Source organism: Ceratotherium simum, chromosome 3 (assembly GCF_057802395.1).
Source record: "Ceratotherium simum simum isolate JZ-2026a chromosome 3, ASM5780239v1, whole genome shotgun sequence".
Taxonomy (NCBI): domain Eukaryota; kingdom Metazoa; phylum Chordata; class Mammalia; order Perissodactyla; family Rhinocerotidae; genus Ceratotherium; species Ceratotherium simum.
The window spans coordinates 56,215,311-56,235,918 of NC_141902.1; the positions used below are offsets into that span (position 1 = coordinate 56,215,311).

The 20,608-nt window shown below is 33.7% G+C and overlaps 1 protein-coding gene across 1 annotated transcript in view; it reads right to left on the reverse strand.

Moving 5' to 3' along the window:
* Positions 1-20,608, reverse strand: part of VPS13C (vacuolar protein sorting 13 homolog C) — a 176,509-nt gene that overhangs the window by 108,790 nt on the left and 47,111 nt on the right. Inside the window, exons 15-24 of the mRNA XM_014780787.2 lie at positions 19,463-19,592; positions 18,795-18,889; positions 9,830-9,972; positions 8,770-8,962; positions 7,200-7,314; positions 6,412-6,548; positions 5,334-5,457; positions 3,840-3,957; positions 1,015-1,144; positions 115-193 (exon numbers count right to left, since the gene is read on the reverse strand). Coding sequence (XP_014636273.2) covers positions 115-193; positions 1,015-1,144; positions 3,840-3,957; positions 5,334-5,457; positions 6,412-6,548; positions 7,200-7,314; positions 8,770-8,962; positions 9,830-9,972; positions 18,795-18,889; positions 19,463-19,592 — 1,264 coding nt within the window. The remainder of the gene's footprint in view (positions 1-114; positions 194-1,014; positions 1,145-3,839; positions 3,958-5,333; positions 5,458-6,411; positions 6,549-7,199; positions 7,315-8,769; positions 8,963-9,829; positions 9,973-18,794; positions 18,890-19,462; positions 19,593-20,608) is intronic.

A 20,608-nucleotide genomic window follows, 5' to 3' on the forward strand; every position in this document is an offset into this window, starting at 1 on the left:
CTAAAATTAGTATATTACTGTAACACTTTCAAAATTCCTTTATATTCTGAAAATTTTATCTCTGTATACCAATTTACAGTTTTGGTTTAATAAAGAACATTCGACTTTCCTTACCTGATTCTACTCCATCTAGCAACAGTGAAGTATCAAGTAGGCCTTTCGTCCTATCTGAAATAACAGGAATTGGGGACACCTAGCAAAGAATACAAAAGTTTGCTTAACATATTGATTTAGCAGGGTTAAATGTACCTAATTGAGAGAAATAAAGTAATAGAGGATAGAGAGAGACAGAAAGACACATACACACACAATACACAAATCTTCCATCCAAGCATATTATGCAATCAACTAACTAATGGTTGGCTGGAGTTTACTAATTACTAAGATTACCACCTGTATTTACAAGGGCAGAACTATGTACAACTCTAGTAGATAAGCCTATTTATCATTGTGTGTCATTTAGTTGCTATCTATAACAATACTAAGTGTGCATCTTTTTAACAGGTTCCTGAAAAACGGTATCAACATTAGTTGGCTCTCTCAAATTTCATTTCAAAGTTAAGTAGAAATCTAACATTTATTTTATGTTGTAAAGATCAATTCCAATTAAAGTAATCTAGAACTTTTAAGTCTAAAATATAAGAAAATTTTATACCAATCATTTTATTTTGCAACATTTAAAAAATATTTCTATACCAAATTTCATTTAAAATATATTTCATAAATTTGAAAGACATTTTTTCCTTTCATTTATGTATTTTTCTTCCCTTTGTTGCCTAAAACTGACTTTCTACCGCCACTCTAAAACAGTAGTGAAAATAGGCTACAATCTTTATACTCAATCCCATATGCAGTTTTGTAAAGAATCAACAACATTAAACTTCAAAAGTGTATCAAATAAATGAAATTGGTCCTAAAAAATATTGAAAAACAAAATAGCTCAAAGAAAGATGAAAAAGAACTCACTATATATACAAATGTAAACAGATTTAGCATTTTACCATATCCATTTACCTGTCTCTCTGGAGACGGTGCAGATGATTTCTGTGGCAAGGGGATACTGTTAATCAAACGCAGCACCTCTCTCATCTTCTGGTCAGAAATTCTCACATGCATCAAAGGAAGCCCTCCTGATACTTTAAATCTAAAAACACAATTCAACTGTGAGGTTTTAAGATTCAGCTTCTCTATATTATGGAAGGAGGAATGGATGGCTTGGAGAAAAGACTACATTGTGGAGTTAAAGTTACCTTGGACATGTTTTAACATAATTACATTAATGCCCCATTTAGTCAACATTGTTAGGGAATGGGAAGTTCCACGTAAGTCAAGTTTCCAGATAACTTAAATATATCCTTCTTAAGCAGCCAAATCTTTTAAAGTTAAGTAATTTTTATGAAAATATTTTCAAACACAATTGTCTACTTTTTTAATACATACTTTTAACTATTTCTCATCATAAACATCAAAGACTATCTACCCCATAACTCTCTATCCCCTCGCCTTGCTCTGTTTCCTTTTACAGCACTTGTCAGCACCTCACATGTCATACGTATATTTGTTTATGTTATGTCTCATCTGATGAACATACAAGCTCCATGAGGACATCTGTTTTACTCACTGCTGAATCACTGTTGTGCTTTCATTAGCTGCTTACTTTTCGGCAGCTGCTTCTGTTCTGCTTCCCTACTCAACGTAACTGCCTAGCTTTGCTTGTCTTAACAGCTTTGTGACAACTGTCTGCTGCTCAGAAAGCTCTTCAGGTTGTTGTTTATCTTTGACTTCCTAACTAAGCTGTGAACAGCTCCCAGTTGACAGATCCTAACCACTAGATGAAGAATGATTTCTGTATAACACACAAACCACTAATGTTCAAAAGAGGCCAGTTGGCTAGTCCTACCTCAAAAAACTGAACTTTCTACAAAAGTACTCTGTAAATTGAAAAGCACCATAAAAATCTGAGATACTTCCTTATTGTTTCTGAAATGTTACATAAAAGTAAAAGCATCACAAACAGAAGGACTGGATTAACTCTGCCACCTAAAATAACTAAAAAACTGGACAAAATACATGAAAAAATGATTTCAAAGACATTGGATATCAGTCAACTAAGGACAGCTGAAAGACAGGAAACAAATGAGGAAAATCCTAGAAATACAAATAAGCTTACTGACTTAACAGTTTCAAAATGTGTGCAGTATGGTAAAGCAGTATTTCAAGGGAAATTTATAACACTAAATGTCTATACTAGAAAAGAAAGGTCTCCAATCAGTGGTCTCAGCTTCCATCTTAAGAAACTAGGAAAGTAAAGCAAATGAAACCCAAAGTAAACAGAAGAAAAAAAGCAATGATAAACATGAGAGTGGAAATCAATGAAATAAAAAATGGAAACACAATAGAGACAATAATTGAAACCAAAAACTGATTCTTTCAGCAAAAGATTGACAAAATTCATAAGTCTCCAGCCAGACTGACCAGAAAAGGCACAAATTACAAATATCAGGAGTGAGAGAGAGAACATCATTACAGATTCGACACATAATAAAAAGGTAATACGGGAATATTATGAACAATTTTATGACAATAAACTCAACTAATAAGATGGGCAAATTCCTTCTTGAAAGACAAACTACCCAAGATCACTCAAAAAAAACAGATAATCTGAATAGCCCCATGTCTATTTAAGAAATTGAATTTGAGTTAAAAAAATTGAATTTGTAGTTAAAAACCCTCCCCGAAAAAAGAAAACTCCAGGCCCAGATGGCTTCATTGGTGAATTCTACTAAACATATAAGCAAGAAATAATACTAATTCTATACAACTTCTTCCAGAAAACTCATTCCATGAGGCCACCACCCTGATACTCTGATATCAAAACAAAAAAATAGAAGCACAGACCAATATACCTCATAAATTACAGAGATATAAAACTTCATAATAAAATTTTAGCAAACCAAATCCAACAATTTACAAAAATAATACATCATTACCAAATGAGGTTTCTCCACTAATGCAAGATCGGTTTAACATCCATCTGATAAAGACTATCAATGAACTATTGGTACACGCAAAATGAATGAATCTCAAATTAATTATGCTAAATCAAAGAAGCCAAATAAAAGAGTTGAAACTATACGATTCTATTTATAGAAAATTCTAACAAATCTATAGTGTTAGAAAGAAGATCAATGTTGTCCAGGGATTGAGGGGAGAGGAGTTAGCAAGCAGGGATGGGAAGGAGAGAAGACAAAGGGGTATAAGCACTTTTGGAGATGATTCATTTGGTGAGGTGTTCATTATCTTGACTATGGTGATGATTTCATATATATATATATACATATATATATACACACACACACACACGTCAAAACTTATCAAATTGTACACTTTAAACAGATGTAGCTTACTGAACGTCAATAATACATCAATAAGGCTGTTTCTAAGAACGCAGCATAAATATTTCATTATCTACTTAAATTTAAAATTCAGTTTCTACTTTTCATTCCTTTAGATTATTCAAGATTTTATATGGTTTCATAAGCAAAAGAACAAAATCCCTAATTTTTGAAGATTTTATTTTATCAATATTGAACCTCAGATTTGATCCATTCAAAAACATGGATAACCAGCTTTTACAGAATGTAAAAGTCTAAATACTTCTGAAATAAGAGAGGTAACATAATTCAAATAAACATTTTCTTAAAAGTGTGTTTCTGCTATAAGATAATCCTTTTTTCCCGTCCTTTGGAAATCCAGCTTTGCTTTCTTAAAATCCAGTAACTGATATAGATATATTTCACCTTGTTGATTTTATAATACAAAGGAAACTCATACATTACCTGGCCATTCTAATGTCTTTTTCTACCATTGCCTTGGCCAACTCAACATGAATATCCATGGGTTGCAATATATGCATAGCTGATGGATGCTGAAATCGACTCTTCTTCCAGTTTTCCTCTTAAAAAAATTTTTTTAATTAAATTACTAGTTTTATTTATTAAATAATCATTTTTAGATTATCTGATATTCTGTGGAAAACTACTCTAACTTATTAGAAAATAGTTAAACATATTCAATGAATACCAATTTTTACTTCTTTAAGCATACAAGTTAAATGACCAACATTTTTTTAATACAGATTGACAGGAGTCAAAGACTGATATAAAAATAATTCTAAATATTTATCTGGAGAATATTTATATAAAATCTTGCATTTTAAAGCAAACAGAAAAAAACCCAGGAATTTATTGCTTTGATTCCAGAATTAATGATCAAGGTGAGTGGTTGCAGTGAAAAAAGGAAAAAAATGACAGAAGAAGAAAAGGTTTCTGGGGTCCTAAGTGCAATTACACTAGTTGAACACATAATTCTACAGCAAAAATGAGTTTTATCAAGGAAGACTGTATGACAAAAAAGCGTATTAATAACTTTCCTCCAAATAAAAAGGTCCCAAAGACAGACTTTCCAATGACTAACAGACTTCTACACAGATCTTAACAGATGGCAATGAATAAACCTCTTTTATCACTTATAATTCAAATAATTATTATTAAATACATAGAAAAGAAAAGGCAGTTTTAACGGTCTGCATAAGTACTTCCCTTCAAGGAATTAACAAGCTCCTAATATATGAAAACTAAGTAGAGGTATTATATATTTATATTTTAATAAATCTCATCACTCTTACTAGAGTATATACTCTGCACACAGAGATTGTGTCCTTTCCTCCAACGACCTACCACAAAGTGATATCTTCAAGGATATTCAGCAAATATTTATTCCTTCTAGAAACTAAAGTATAGAGAACTAGCTATCCTTACTTAAGCAGTAGAAAACACCAATGCTTTCAGAAAAAAATTATCTTAAAGGTTTTAAGACTATATCCGTACTTCTCAGATATCCACAAAAGTAGAAGACGTAATACTACTGAAATAAAGACAAGGCTAATATAATAATATATTTAAAAATAAAGGCAGCAAGAGAAAACAACAGTGAGACCTCCCAAAAGTACTGGGACAGAGGAACCTGAGCCAATTGCAACTTCTATTTTATATTTTGGGCAGTTTCACAGTCACATTACAAAAATACAGGCAATGACTGGACTTAGATTCAAACGGTGCTAAATACCCTAAGATGAATAGCCAAATTTTTATCTCTATTTGTACCTATAGTAATGATTTGCACCGATGGGCTCCTATTTGGTTTTTCTTAAGTGACCAAGAGGATATGTGTGCAAAACGTTGTCACGGTTGATATACATAAACACATACACATATATTTACCAAAGCTACTCAACATAATTTCAAGATCCTAAAAATTGAGCAACAGTTTACCTGCTCTTGCAAAAAGTAGTTGCACACTTTTTATTTCAACATCAAACTTGTCATATGCTTTATCCATTATTTCTTCCAGAGATGAATTACTAGTCTTCTGCAAACCTTGACCTTTAGTGTAAAGCTAACGTGGATAAAAAAAACTTCAATTTCCTTTTAACAGAAAAGTACATACATCAACTACTTCACTTGTGTTTTCTTAAAATCTAAATAAAACGAAAACATTGCCCTTAATGAACTCACATTTTGCTTAATTTTCTGATAATTATTTGTGAATATTTTATTAGGAATATAATATTTCAGCATACATCTCTAACATGTTTGGGTAATAGGTGCTCAGCACATTTGCATTAATTAGGAGATCAGTTACATAGCCTTCTACCTCAAATAATCTGTCTAGACATGCAACTCTTCCTGACTCTCAGGAGTTATCGCCACTTACGGCTCAGATCCCCTACTACCTATCCTAAATTCTTCACCATAAAATAGCAGGTTTTGTTCCTTCTCGCCTACATCACCAGAATAATTAGGCGATTAGAATTCAGATTCTACTTCCATTTCTCTCTTCACAAAGAAAGCAAGGATCAATTCAGGACTATATTTTTTGAAATCTTCACTTTTTCTCAGAGGCCTGGATTTTTAAGAGGTTTAAAACCCAAAACCTTAAAGTTCTCTTACTCTACTTAGTTGCTGACAGTGGTTTAACAAACATATATTCATATGTGTATAATTTCCTATTGTCAAAATATATAAATTAACAAATAAGACTGTGTAATTAAATTCTGGAAACTTAGGAGTACTTGAAAAAAAAGAGTGCTTCTCTCCAATTAGGAAAATACAGCAGTAATCTAGTCCTGAACATCAAGTTATCTACCACTACAGAAAATTTCAGGGTTTTTTTTGTTTTTTTAACAGCCATAAAATACATATAAAATACTCAATCTAAGCTAGGCTGGACAAAATACCAAGAAGAAATAAGTCTAGGTTTAGCTTAAGTGAACTCGGAGGGAAAAACAGCGAACTATCAGATAACTAGCCCAAGCTGAGCAAAAATGGGCAAAAGTGCATATATACCTACCTGAAATGTACCAAAATCTAAAATGAGAAGATCTGACTTTCTGTGGTGAAAACCCGTCTGTGGAATTATTAGATAAGAAGGCTTCAGATTTATCCTTAAATCAAGGACTTTTCGAGTTTCAATAATATGTGTAAGTCCTAAAAGAAGAAAAAGAAATAATGAAAGATTAGACGGTCAAGTTGACATACATAATCATATTACTAACAATGAGAGTAAGAATATCACTTGAAAAGCATTATGGAGGACCATCAGTTCTTCTCACAGATTAGCTTATCAATTCAGTGTGTAAAGGGAAATTGCACGTGGTCAATGGGAAACAATCAAATCATCACGCAATATACTAAACTCAACATAGCTAGTATTTTAACCAAAGAAAGAAGAATTCATTATTTCTTTAGTTAAGAAATCAGATAAAGTAGTCGGCTTGAGTTTAGAGGTCATGTTGAACAAAAGGATGTATCTTAAAACTAGATTCACACACAGTACGGTAAACAGTTTCTTAAGAACTGAGATAGAGTGATGTTTTCCAACTCAAGCTCACTCTAAGGCACAAGTTCTTGATGGTAACGGCAGAAAGAATCAATTGTGCCCCATGTTATGCTCTCACTGAGTCTAGCAGGTATATTTGACTCTGGGTAACCCATGTACACACAACGCAACTCCACTGTGTAATATAGTCTGAATTTAAAACAATGAAAAAAAGCAATCTATACTATTCTAAATACAATATTTACATTCGAATAGACAAAATTTTGAGAGTTTAGTTGATGCTTATGCAAATTCTTTACCTGTAGCTGTCCTCTCTTTAATTTCTTCCAGCTTCATCAATGTAGCTGATTTTATTTGCTCAAGATCTAATCCCTTATTTGACTGAAAGAATTCAACCACTGCATTGATGGTTTTCTGTAAAATAATTTAAAATATAAGCAAGTTATATGCAGTACTTTCTATATTATAAATTTTAAAGTTTCAGCTCAAGTCTAAACAACTATGGCTTTGAACCGAGGAGGTACCTCCAAAAATATTCTGCCCTACTACATCTCCCTTTGGAGTGAAAGAGAACCTGAAAGAAGGAATAGCCCAAGTAAGCTTACTGGAGAGGCAACAAATGTGTGCATATCATTAAGGTGACCTCAAATATGTTCTATGGTGTCACGTTGATGTGGCAATGGACACTATTTCTAGTTAGCAGTAGATTCACTAAGTAGATTCACTAATCTTAGCCTGTGATTAGCCAGAAGGTGAAAATCCACTTCTCTATACTGCAATTGGATTCCCCTGCACTTTGACGTTTAGAGAGGAAATAGGAAAGCTCTCCAGCCCTCACCTACATGCAAAACTTAAACTTAAAAAACCAGACATTTTGCAAGATGGGATGAGTTCTGGAGACTGGATGTACAACAATATGAATGTACTTAACACCACTGAACAATATACTTAAAAATAGTTAAGATGGTAAATTAAGTTATATGTATTTTTCCACAATTTATAACAATCAGAATACAAGGGGTTCTAGAGTCTTTATATAACGCCTCCCACCCACACCATGAATCCACTTCTAAACTGTAAAGTAGGGCCGGACCGGTGGTGTAGTGGTTAAGTTCCCATGCTCCGCTTCCAAGGCCTGGAGTTCACAGGTTCGAATCCTGAGCACGGATCAACACACCACTCATCAAGTCACGCTGTGGTGGCATCCCACAAAATAGAGGAAGATGGGCACGCATGTTAGCTCAGGGCCAATCTTCCTCACGAAAAAAAAAAAAAAACTAACGAATAAAGTAAAAATAAGTCAGGGATCTCAACAACAGGGTGGGCCAACCCACAAGTGATTCAATGAGTAATGAACCATTCCCATCCTGCTGGCTAGGTTGAGATGAGTTAAGAGAGTCTGAATAAAAGATGGAGCCATAGACACAGAACTTGAGCCAGCATTTTCAATAACAACCTAATGTTGATGCTTTTTTCTCATGTAAACAGTATTTAAAATTATTTTAATTACTCCTAAAGCTCTTTGAATTGGTTCCAAATATTGAGGGAAAAGGGAGAATAAGCAAAAATGAACAGAAGCAGGAAGTCAGTGTGTAATTATTTGGGACTTTTTTAATAGTATATTAGATTTTTTTAAGTTAACATAAGCATAGATAAATACACTTTAACTTGATGGTAGAAAAAATTGGTAGCATATGAAAAATAAAAATTAACTGCTAAACATGTACTGCTTTTAAAACAAGAAAAAAGTTTTAGTAAACTTAGCTGCTAAGTAAATAAATGTTAAATATGAAAGAGGAAAAATAAGAAAACCGTATGTCAGAAGTATAAGATGGATTTAATAAAGATTCACTTTTTCTTTGCACTTACAGCATCATAGATGACTTCCACAGGCTGGGACTGAACGACCAGAGTCTGGTCGGCAGTACTATTCTCTGGATTGGTTTCAAATTCAATTTTAAGCAAGGATGATGCAGTATCACCAACTGAAGCCACAAGTGATGGTATAATATCCTGCTGTCTCAGACCTGTTATATACCAGTGTTCTAATTTGGCTTCCACTCTACAGTCCAATTGGGAAAAAAGAAGTAATATAAATAAGATCCTCGGTAATGTAATGGGTTAAAACACAAATTTTCCTTTTAAAAAACTTTTCTGAGAGCCAGGACCACGCCCATTACCCTGAGCTGAAGTCCAAACTCCTCAGCCTGGCATTCAGTTACTGCACAATCTGGGGTTTCTTCAGTTTTTTTTTTTTTTTTTTTTTAACTCCTCCTCATCCACATGAAAAACCTACTTTGGCCAACTCCAGAACACTGCAGGAGTTCTGATCACTGTGGCATGAATACAAGCTATACTTAACACACGGAACTCATCTCCTAATTTCATGCCACCCTGAACACTCTCCTACCTCATTCCTGCTTCTCCTAGTCCTTTCCATTCAGCTAGCCTAAGCCCCAATTCTCCCAGCCCAAGTCATTCTCTTCCACAACTGAGCTTGTATAACATTAACCATAAGGATTTAATTCTACAGCACCTTCTCATCTATGAGCTTTCTAACATGGTATATGGTTCCTAAATTATTAACTTTTTGTGTATCCTCTCATCAACTACAACATAAATGTGTTGAGAATAGAAACTTACTGTTCCTATGTATAGCCTGCATAGTATCAAATTTATAAATTAAACAGTATCCAATAAGTATTTGTGAAGGAAATTTGCGAAGGAGGGTAGAACAAATGATGAGCTCCTCCTATGGCTCCATAACAAAACAAACTCAAATATAAAAAGACTATCTTGACACACAAGAAAAAATTAGAAAAGAACTACTATTAATCAGTTCTTTTATTTTAAATAACACAATATTTTTTTTTGGCCTCAAGTCATATCTAGAAATAAAAATTAAAATAATAAGCATTTTAAAACTTACTTAAGTGCTTGTGCTCCTGGTCGCTGAGATACTTGGGTGCCCAGGCCAATTATCTGAATTTTTAGTATTTCTGGAATATTTTTGTTTTCTCTTATTGTAACAGAGGTGCTTACTAACTTCAGTGTCATTATATAGGCAACATACTAAACAAAAAGAATACATGAAAATTGTTAAAGTAATTATTACTTTAATAATTTATTCTTATTTAAATTTGTTGAATTATAAAGTGATCTAAAAAACAATATGGCAGGTTTTGACACCAATATGCTCAGTGGAAAAAAGAACATGAGGGGCTGGCCCCGTGGCTTAGTGGTTAAGTGCGTGCGCTCCGCTGCTGGCGGCCCAGGTTCGGATCCCGGGCGCGCACTGACACATCACTTCTCCAGCCATGCTGAGGCCGCATCCCATATGCAGCAACTAGAAGGATGTGCAGCTGTGACATACAACTATCTACTGGGGCTTTGGGGGAAAAAAATAAATAAAATTATAAAAAAAAAAAAAAAAAAAAGAACATGAGAAAATTCAATACAAAATTGCTTGCTCAAGTAGAACATTTACAAAGCATCGAAAATTCATTTCTCTTAGTTTTAAAGGTAACAAAAATGAAATGATAAAATATTTTGTGGCATAAAGATTCAATTCAGGGCTGGCCCGAGGCTTAGTGGTTAAGTGCGCATGCTCTGCTGCTGGCAGCCCGGGTTCGGATCCCGGGCGTGCACCGACGCACCACTTCTCCGGCCATGCTAAGGTCACGTCCCACACACAGCAACTAGAAAGATGTGCAGCTATGACATACAACTATCTAACGGGCTTTGGGGGACAAAAAAAAAAAAAAAAGGAGGAAGATTGGCAATAGATGTTAGCTCAGAGCCAGTCTTCCTCAGCAAAAAGAGGAGGATTAGCACGGATGTTAGCTCAGGGCTGATCTTCCTCACCAAAAAAAAAAAAAAAGATTCAATTCAGCCACTTTCACTAAAGCAAACTAAGTCAGACCAATTCTCTGGCTCAAAAAATGGACAAAATACAAAGAACACCTGCTTGATGACTCTGGAGAGTTAACATGACATTGAGAAAAAAAAATCCTGACCCAAAAACTGATAGGTCAAGACTGGAGGTAGGACAGAGAACCAGGGATATGAGCCTCATCAAACCACACAGGAAGACATCAAGAGAGGAAGCAAGAAACAAAGGATCTACAAAACAGAAAATAATTAACAAAATGGCAATAGTAAGTCCTTACTTATCAATAATTACTTTAAATGTACATGCATTAAATTCTCCAATCAAAAGACACAGAATGGCAGAATGCATTAAAAAAATAAGATCCAATGATATGCTGCCTACAAGAGACTCACTTTAGCTTTAAGGACACACACAGACTGAGAGTAAAGGAATGAAAAGGTATTTCAAACAAACAGTAACAAAAGAAAACAGGGGTAGCTATACTTATATCAGGAAAAAATAGACTTTAAGTTAAAAACGGTCAAAAGAGACAACGAAGGTGATTATATAATGATAAAGGGGTTGATAAATCAAGAATATGTAACAATTCTAAATATTTATGCACCCAACATCAGAGCACCTAAATATATAAAGCAAATACTAACAGAACTAAAAAGAGAAATAAACAGCAATACAATATTAGTTGAGGACTTCAATAGCCCACTCTCAACAACAGACAGATCATCCAGACAGAGAAAAAATAGGAAACAATAGATCTGAACAACACTACAGGCCAAATGGACCTAACAGACATACACAGAACATTCTGCCCAACAGCAGTAGAATAAACATTCTTCTCAAGCACACAAAGAAATTTTCTAGGGTAGATCAGAGTAGGCCACAAAATAAGTCTCAACAAATTCAAGAAGATACAAATCATATCAAGTATCTTTTCCAACCACAATAGAATGAAACTAGAAATCTTAACAGGAGGAAAAAATGTACAGGATAAATTCACAAATACATGGACATTAAACAACGCACTCTTGAACAACCAACAGATCAAAGAAGAAATCAAATGGGAAAAAAAAATATATCATGAGACAAATGAAAATAGAAACACAACACCAAAACTTATGAGATGCAGCAAAAGCAATTCTAAAAGGGAAGTGCATAGTGATAAACATGTACATCAAGAAAAAAGTAGTATCTCAAACAATTAACATTATACCTCAAGGAACTAGAAAAAGAAGAATAAACTAAGCTCAAAGTTAGAAGAAGAAAGGAAATAATAAAGATTAGAGCAGACATAAATAAAATAGAGGGGCCGGCCCCATGGCTTAGCGGTTAAGTGCGCGCGCTCCGCTGCTGGCGGTCCGGGGTTCGGATCCCGGGCGCGCACCAAGGAACCGCTTCTCTGGCTATGCTGAGGCCGCGTCCCACATACAGCAACTAGAAGGATGTGCAGCTATGACATACAACTATCTACTGGGGCTTTGGGGGAAAAATAAATAAATAAAATAAATAAATAAAAATAAAATAGAGAATAGGAAAATAATATAAAAGATTAACAAAACCAAGAGTTGGTCCTTTGAAAATATAAACAAAATTGACAAATCCTTAGCTAGTCTAACCAAGAAAAAAAGAGAGATAATACATATAAATAAAATTATAAATGAAAGAGGAGACATTACAACTGATACCAGAAAAATACAAAGGATCATAAGAGACTACTATGAACAAATTGGACAACCTAGAAAAAACAGATAAATTCCTAGAAACATGAAATCTACCAAGACTGAATAATGAAGAAACAGAAAATCTGAACAGACCAATAATGAGTAAGGAGATTGAATCATTAATCAAACACCTCTCAACAAAGAAAAGCCCAGGACCAGACGGATTCACTAGTGAATTCTACCAAACACTTAAAGAAGAATTTACTCCAATCCTTCTTACACTCTTCCAAAAAACTGAAGAGGAGGAACACTCTCAAACTCATTTTACAAGGCCAGCATTACCCTGATACCAAAGCCAGAAAAGGACACTACCAGAAAAGAAAACTATAGGCCAGTATCACTGATGAATACAGATGGAAAAATTCTCAACACAATACTAGCAAACCAAATTCAGCAGCACATTAAAAGGATCATATGCCATAATCAGGTGGGATTCATCTCTAGAATGCAAGGATGGTCCAACATATGCAAATCAAGAAATGTGATACATTACATAATAAAATGAAAGATAAAAATCACATGATTTGGGGGAGGGGGCGGGAAAAAGGGGTAAAAGGGCACATGTGAATGGTGACTGATGATAATTAGTCTTTGAGTCATGAACATGATGTAGTCTAAACAGAAATCTAAACATGATGTACATCTAAGATTTATATATAATGTTATAAACCAATGTGACCTCAATAAAAAATTTAAATGATTTTTAAAAAATCATATGATCATCTCAATATGCAGAAAAGGCATCTGACAAAATACAACATCCATTCATGATAAAAACTTTCAACAAATTTGGTGGAGAAAGAATGAACTTCAACATAATAAAGGCCATATCTGACAAGCCCACAGCTAACATCATACTCAATAATGAAAGGCTGAAAGCTTTTACTCTAAGATCAGGAACAAGACAAGGGTGCCCGCTCTCACCACTCCTATTCAATGCAGTATTGGAAGTCCTAGCCAGAGCAATCAGGCAAGAAAAAGAAATAAAAGGCATCTGAATTGTAAAGGAAGAAGTAAAATTGTCTCTGTTTGCCGATGATATGAACTTATATATGGACAATCCTAAGGACTCCACACAAAAATAAATTAGAATTAATGAACAAATTCAGTAAAGTTGCAGGATATAAAATCAATAATACAGAAAAAGAAGTTCTGTTTCTATACACTGGAAATGAATTATCTGAAAAAGAAATAAAGAAAACAATCCCAGTTACAATACATCAAAAATAATAAAATACAAATAAATTCAACAAAGGAGGTGAAAGATTTGTATGCTGAAAACTACAAGCCACTCATGAAAGACACTGAAGAAGATACAAATAAAGGGAGATATATCCTGTGTTCATGGATTGGAAGAATTAATATTGTTAAAATGTCCATACTATGAAGGTAATCTATAAATACAATGCAATCCCTATCAAAATTCCAATGGCATTTTTTACAGAAATAGAAAAAACAATCCTAAAATTCATATGGGACCAAAAAAGACCCCAATACCCAAAGCAACGTTGAGAAAGAAGAACAAAGCTGGAGGCATCATACTCTCTGATTTCAAACTATATTACAAAGCTATAGGAATCAAAACAGTATGCTACTGGCATAAAAACAGACACACAGACCAATGGAACAGAATCAAGAGCCCAGAAATAAATCCACGCATATATGGTCAACTAATATTTGACAAGGGAGCCAAGAACACTCAATGTAGAAAAGATAGTCTCTTCAATAAATGCTGCTGGGAAAACTGGATATTCACATACAAAAGAATGAAACTGGACTCCTATCTTACATCATTCACAAAAATTAACTTGAAATGGATTAAAGACAAATCTAACACCTAAAATCATAAAACTCCTAGAAGAAAACATACCGAAAAAACTCCTTGACATTGGTCTTGGCAATGATTTTATGGATATTATTACACTGAAAGCACAAACAACAAAAGCAAAAATAAACAAGGGGGACTACAACAAACTAAAAAGCTTCCACACAGCAAAAGAAACAATCAATAAAATGAAAAGGCAATCTACTGAATGGGAGAAAATATTTGCGAACCACATATCTGATAAGGGGTTAATATCCAAAATATATAAGGAACTCATACAATTCAATAGCAAAAAAACAAATAATCCAATTAAAAAATGGGCAGAAGACCTAAACAGACATTTTTCTAAAGAAGATATCCAAATGGCCAACAGGTACAGGAAAAGATGCTTAACATCACTAATCATCAGCAAAATGCAAATCAAAACCACGAGATATCACTTCACACCCTTAGAATACCTATTATCAAAAAGACAAGAGATAACAAGGTGAAGATGTGGAGAAAAAGGAACCCTTGTGCACTGCTGGTGGTAATGTAAATTGGTACAGTCACTACATAAAACAGTATGCAGGTTCCCCCCAAAATTAAAAATAGAACTAACATATGATCCAGCAATTCCACTTCTGGTTATATATCTGAAGGAAACAAAATCACTATCCTAAAGATATATCTGCACCTCCATGTTCACTGTAGCATTATTCACACAGCCAAGACATAGAAATAACCTAAGTGTCCATTCACAGATGAATAGATAAAGAAAATATAGTGTAGATATACACAATGGAATATTATTCAACCATAAAAAAGAAGGAAATCCTGCAATTTGTGACAACATGGATGAAACCTGAGGGCATTATGCTAAGTGAAATGAGTCAGACAGAGACAGATAAATACCATATGATCTCATTTATATGTGGAATCTAAAAAGACCAAACTCACAGAAACAGAAAACAGACTGGTGGTTGCCAGGTGAGGGGGAGGGTTGAGGGGGGGAGTGGGGTGTGGGGGAAATGGGTGAAGTTGGTCAAAGGGTACAAACTTCCAGTTATAAGATGAGTAAGTTGTGTGGATGTAATGTATAATATGGTGACTATATTTAACAATACTGTATTGTATATTTGAAAGTTGCTAAGAGAGCAGATTTTTAAAGTTCTCACCACAGAAAAAAAAGAAAAGTGAGAGAGACAGAACATTTCCATCCCTGCCCTTCCCCCAAAATTATAACTATGTGAGGTGATGGATGTGTTAACTAACCTTACTGTGGTAATCATTTTGCAATATATAGATATATAAAATCACTACCTTGTACACCTTAAACTTACACAATGTTATGTCAATTATATCTCAATAAAGCTGGAAACGTTTTTTAAACAAATAAAGAATGACAGATAGACTTTATCAAAATTAAAAATTTCTTCTCATATATAACCACCATTAAGAAAATTAATAGGCAAGCCACAGACTGAGAAAAAATACCCCATATACATATTTTTTTCTTGATGAAGAACATATAAAGAACTCATAAAAACAACAATAAAAGGACAAACAACACAATTTTAAAATGAGCAAAAAACACTTGAACAGATTCTTCACAAATGAATACATAAATGGCCAACAAGACATAAAAAGATGCTAAACATCTTTACTCATCAGGAAAATGCATACTAAAACCATAGTGGAATAATACATCCACTAGAACGGCTAAAATTAAAAAGCCTAACAATACCAGATGTGGCAAGAATGTGGAATAAGTGGAATTAGTAGTGGGAATATAAAATATTACAACCATTTGGAGAACTGTTTCCCAGTTTTTTTAAAAGTTACACATACATCTACTCTATGACCCAGCAATTCCATTTCCAGGTATTTATCCAAGAGAAACGAAAACATATGTCCAGGGACCAGCCCAGTGGCATAGTGATTAAGTTCGCACACTCCGATTCGGCGGCCCGAGGTTCACAGGTTGGGATCCTGGGTGCAGAACTATGCACCGCTTATCAAGCCATGCTGTGGCAGGCATCCCACATATAATGTAGAGGAAGATGGGCATGGATGTTAGCCGAGGGCCAATCTTCCTCAGCAAAAAGAGGAGGATTGGCAACAGATGTTAGCTCAGGGCTAATCTTCCTCACCAAAAAAAAAAACATGTCCAAAAAAGACTTGCATAAGAATGTTCACAGAAGCCTTATCCATACTAGCCAAAACTTGAAACAACAAAAATATATATCAATAGGAGATTGGGAAAAAAAAAAAACACATTATCTTAAGCAAAAGAAGCTAGAAACAAAAAAAATTGTATGAATAAGAGCGAGCAACCTGTGGTGACACAAGTCATAAAGTGGCTGCTTTTGCAAGGCAGGAGAGGAAAAATGACTGGAAAAGGTCATGGGGGAATTTTTTGGGGGGATGGAAATGTTCTCTACTTTTTTTTGGCTGGTCATTATACAGGTGTATTCAGTTATCCAAATTCATCAATATGAACCTTAAGATCTATGCATTTTATCATATATAAATTTTACCTCAACAAAATTTATAACAAATCCAACAAGGGATGTTAAACTTCTAAACAGAAACTATAAAACATTATTGGGAGGAATTAAAGAGGTACATACATAGAAGCATAGGCTGTATTTATAGATTAGAAGATTCAATACTATAAAGATGTCAGTTCTTCCCCAAATTAATTTATACATTCAATAAATCCCAAAGTCTGAGTATTTTTGTAGAAACCGACCAGCTGGTTCTAAAATTTATATGGAAATGCAAAGGGCCAAGAATAGATAAGACAATCTTAAAGAAGAACAGTGTTGAAGGATTTACACAGTTAGAGCTCAGGACTGATTACAAAGTTATAGTAACTAAGACAACAGACTACGAAGATAGACAGATAACCAATGTAATTGAATTGAGGTTCCAAAAGTATACATTTGACTGCAGAGCATTGTGGAAAACATGATCCTTTCAATAACAGACACTAAGTCAAGTAGACAGCCATATAGAAAAAAAATTAATCTTAAATTTTTTAAGACCTCACACCATATACAAAAACCGCCTCGCACCAATATACAAAAATCAATTCTAGACAGACCTTAGATCTAAATATTTAAAGTAAAATAATATAAAGCTTCTGGAAGGAAAATAGTTTCATGACCTTACAGTAAGGAAAAACTTTTTAAACCTGTTTTAAAAGAAAGTGAAAACCCACATTACAGAAGAAGATATTTGCAACACAACTAAAAATGAAAAAGCAAGCCAATTATGGGGGAAGATATTAACAACACTTCTAATTAGCAAAGGCTCCATATCCAAAATGTATAAAGAACTCTTACAAACTAATAAGAAAACGACAACCCAATAATGAACAAGACACTCAAAAGCCACTTCACAAAAGAGGATATCTAACAGGCCTATAAATATATAAAATGGTGAAAATCCTTTTTAATCATCCAGGAAATGCAAATTAAAACCACAATGAAATACTACTACATACTCACCATTCAGAATGGCTAAATTTAAAAGACTGATAATGCCAAGAGTAGAAAAAGATGTGGAGCAACAAGAAGCCTCACATACTACCGACAGAAGTGTTTTCCACATTGGAAAACTATTTAACACCATTTATTAAAGTTAAATATACTCATATCTTATGACACAGCAATTCCACTCCCAAGAATATAATGGACAGAAAATCTTACATATGCCCACTAAAGACATTTATAAGAAGTTAACTGCAGCATAACAACCAAAAAACAGAAACAACCCAAATGCCCATCAACAAAATATGAATAAATAAGTTGTGGTATTTTCAAATGATCAAATCCCACACAGCAACGAAAATGAGCAAAATACATCTAGTGAAAGAACAGGGATGGTTCTCACAACAATGCTGTTATCTATAGCAAAGTCTATATTTTAACCTTGATAGTAATTACACAGCTGTTCGCTTTGTGATAAATCAAATTAGCAATACATTTGGTTTTGCTCACTCAGATATGAATTGCATTTCACAATAAAAAAATTTATTTTAATGATAAAATTTTTAGAGATTTAATTTAACTCTATAATAAGTACTTTTTATCAGGTTATTCAAGTTGAAGAGAGTTTTAACTGGCAAGGTCTAACTGGAAACACTTAACAAATAGTAAAGCAGAAGCAAATGATAACATATTTTTATTAGCTACTTTAAAAATCAATAACTTGTTTAACCCATTTCAAGATAATACAGTACAGTCATGCGTCACTTAACGACAGGGATCCGTTCTGAGAAATGCGTCATTAGGCGATTTTATCACTGTGTGAACATCATAGAGTGTACTTACACAAACCCAGACAGTACAGCCTGCTACACGCCAAGGCTACATGATAGTATACGCGGTCCGTCATTGACCAAAATGTAGTTTTGTCTGTAGCATGACTGTAAAATGAAACAAAATACCTCTTAGACGACCTACATAATTACCTGCTTGGGTAAAGTTAGGTTGCGGGTGCTCTCACTATAACCAATAGCAGTGAAAAGCTTATCTTTTTCCTCTGGAGTCATAAGGTCATCAATAGCTACAAAGAAAAGACAATGTTTTAATAAATCAATTGCTTCAGTTTTACAGATACAATCAAAAAATCAAACCGAACTAACAAGTGCCCTAAAATCAACAGACACAAATGCTAAAGCAAAAGCAGCCAGGCAACTTCCACTAACATACTACTTTGACTAGTTAAAAAAAACATCATGTATTTGCTTGCTTAGGTCAAAAACATGCAAGGAGACACCATTAAACGAATTCAGGTCTCATATAAGGATTTTAGAATTCTTCAAGTATTTTAGAAATTAAGTGACACTTCTAATTAAATATCCATGTAAAAAGTAACCATAAGCTATGCTAAATGTTGAGAGTTCCAAATTTAAACTTTTTAAATTTCACACAAATAACTTTTCTCAAAAATATCAAAGTTTTACTTTACTTAGATAAACACAGAAATGTCCCAGCCTGCTGTATTTGCTTACATATAAGTTTACTACTCTGAGCTACTTTTATTTCAAAAGTACTATGAAATAAAATTCAACTAACTGGCTAAAATATATTTTATACATTATTTTCTTATCAATAAATTATCTTACTTGGAACTTACTTTCAGGAATCAAAGATTCTTCATCTTTTTTCTTAGATTCCTTCTTACCCCAAAACCCACTAAACCAGCCTCCACGTTTCTCGCCTGTGTCAGTGGACTTTTTCCTTAATTTTTGCCCAGATCGAATCACCTAAAAAATAAAAATTAAAAAATTTAATTAAAGAATAAATGCCCTCTTCATTTTCAGGTGCAACCAGGTAAGAACAATGGTTAAAATTTTTTTTAACACTACGTTAGGTTAATAACGTGAAGATAGCCAGTTCCTTCTGAAATGATGCTCAACATCATTTGGTTAATGTAGTCCCAATGTAAATTTACTTTCCATACCTACTGATTCCACTTTGATGAGGTTACACTTTGTTAGGAATATAGTAAAGGTTTCAAGTGAAATTTTTCTGAGCAATATGTCTTCCAGATTTTTAAGTTAAAGAGCCAATAGGACTGCAGATGTGTAAAATGAAAAGTTCCCTGAAAGGAAGATGCTTCCACACTCAAAAAAAAAGTATTAGTTTAAAACAATCATATTTCAGAACTCATATACATTGCTGGCTTGCTAACTACGGATGTGGGGAGGGGGTAGAATATAAATAAATATAGATAGTCCTCAAATCTCATTTCATCCTCTTTCCTCAACAAATCCTGACTTGATTTTCTGCTGTTCTTTGTTTTTGCCCACTTTTCAGTGAAATATAGACAAATGACCAAAAAGCACAAAACAGAAGGAGAGGATAAGTATTTTGGCTCTATCTTCTCGTTCCCTGAATAAGTAAACTTTAATAGTTTGCCCACTTAAAATTTAAAATATTTTAAATCGGTTGTGAATTGGTAGTGACTATTGCAAGCCTCCCAGCAATCTAAAAGAGAAATTAAAAGAAAAGAGCTGAATTCTATAGTAAAAACAATTGGTTTGATTAATGATAACTCAGTTTAAACTAAGTTAAATAAGTCCTCTTTAACAACTAGACATTAAAGAAAGAATAAGGGAATAGGTCTACATCTGCCCACAAAACTAACAGAGGTCTCAGGTATACCTCAGCCATAACTATCTTTCATCAAGCTTACCAATCCATTTTTAGCAGTCAGAAATGTAATGGGTAAAAAATATATATATGATTACTTTATATTCTACATAAAATAACATTTAAC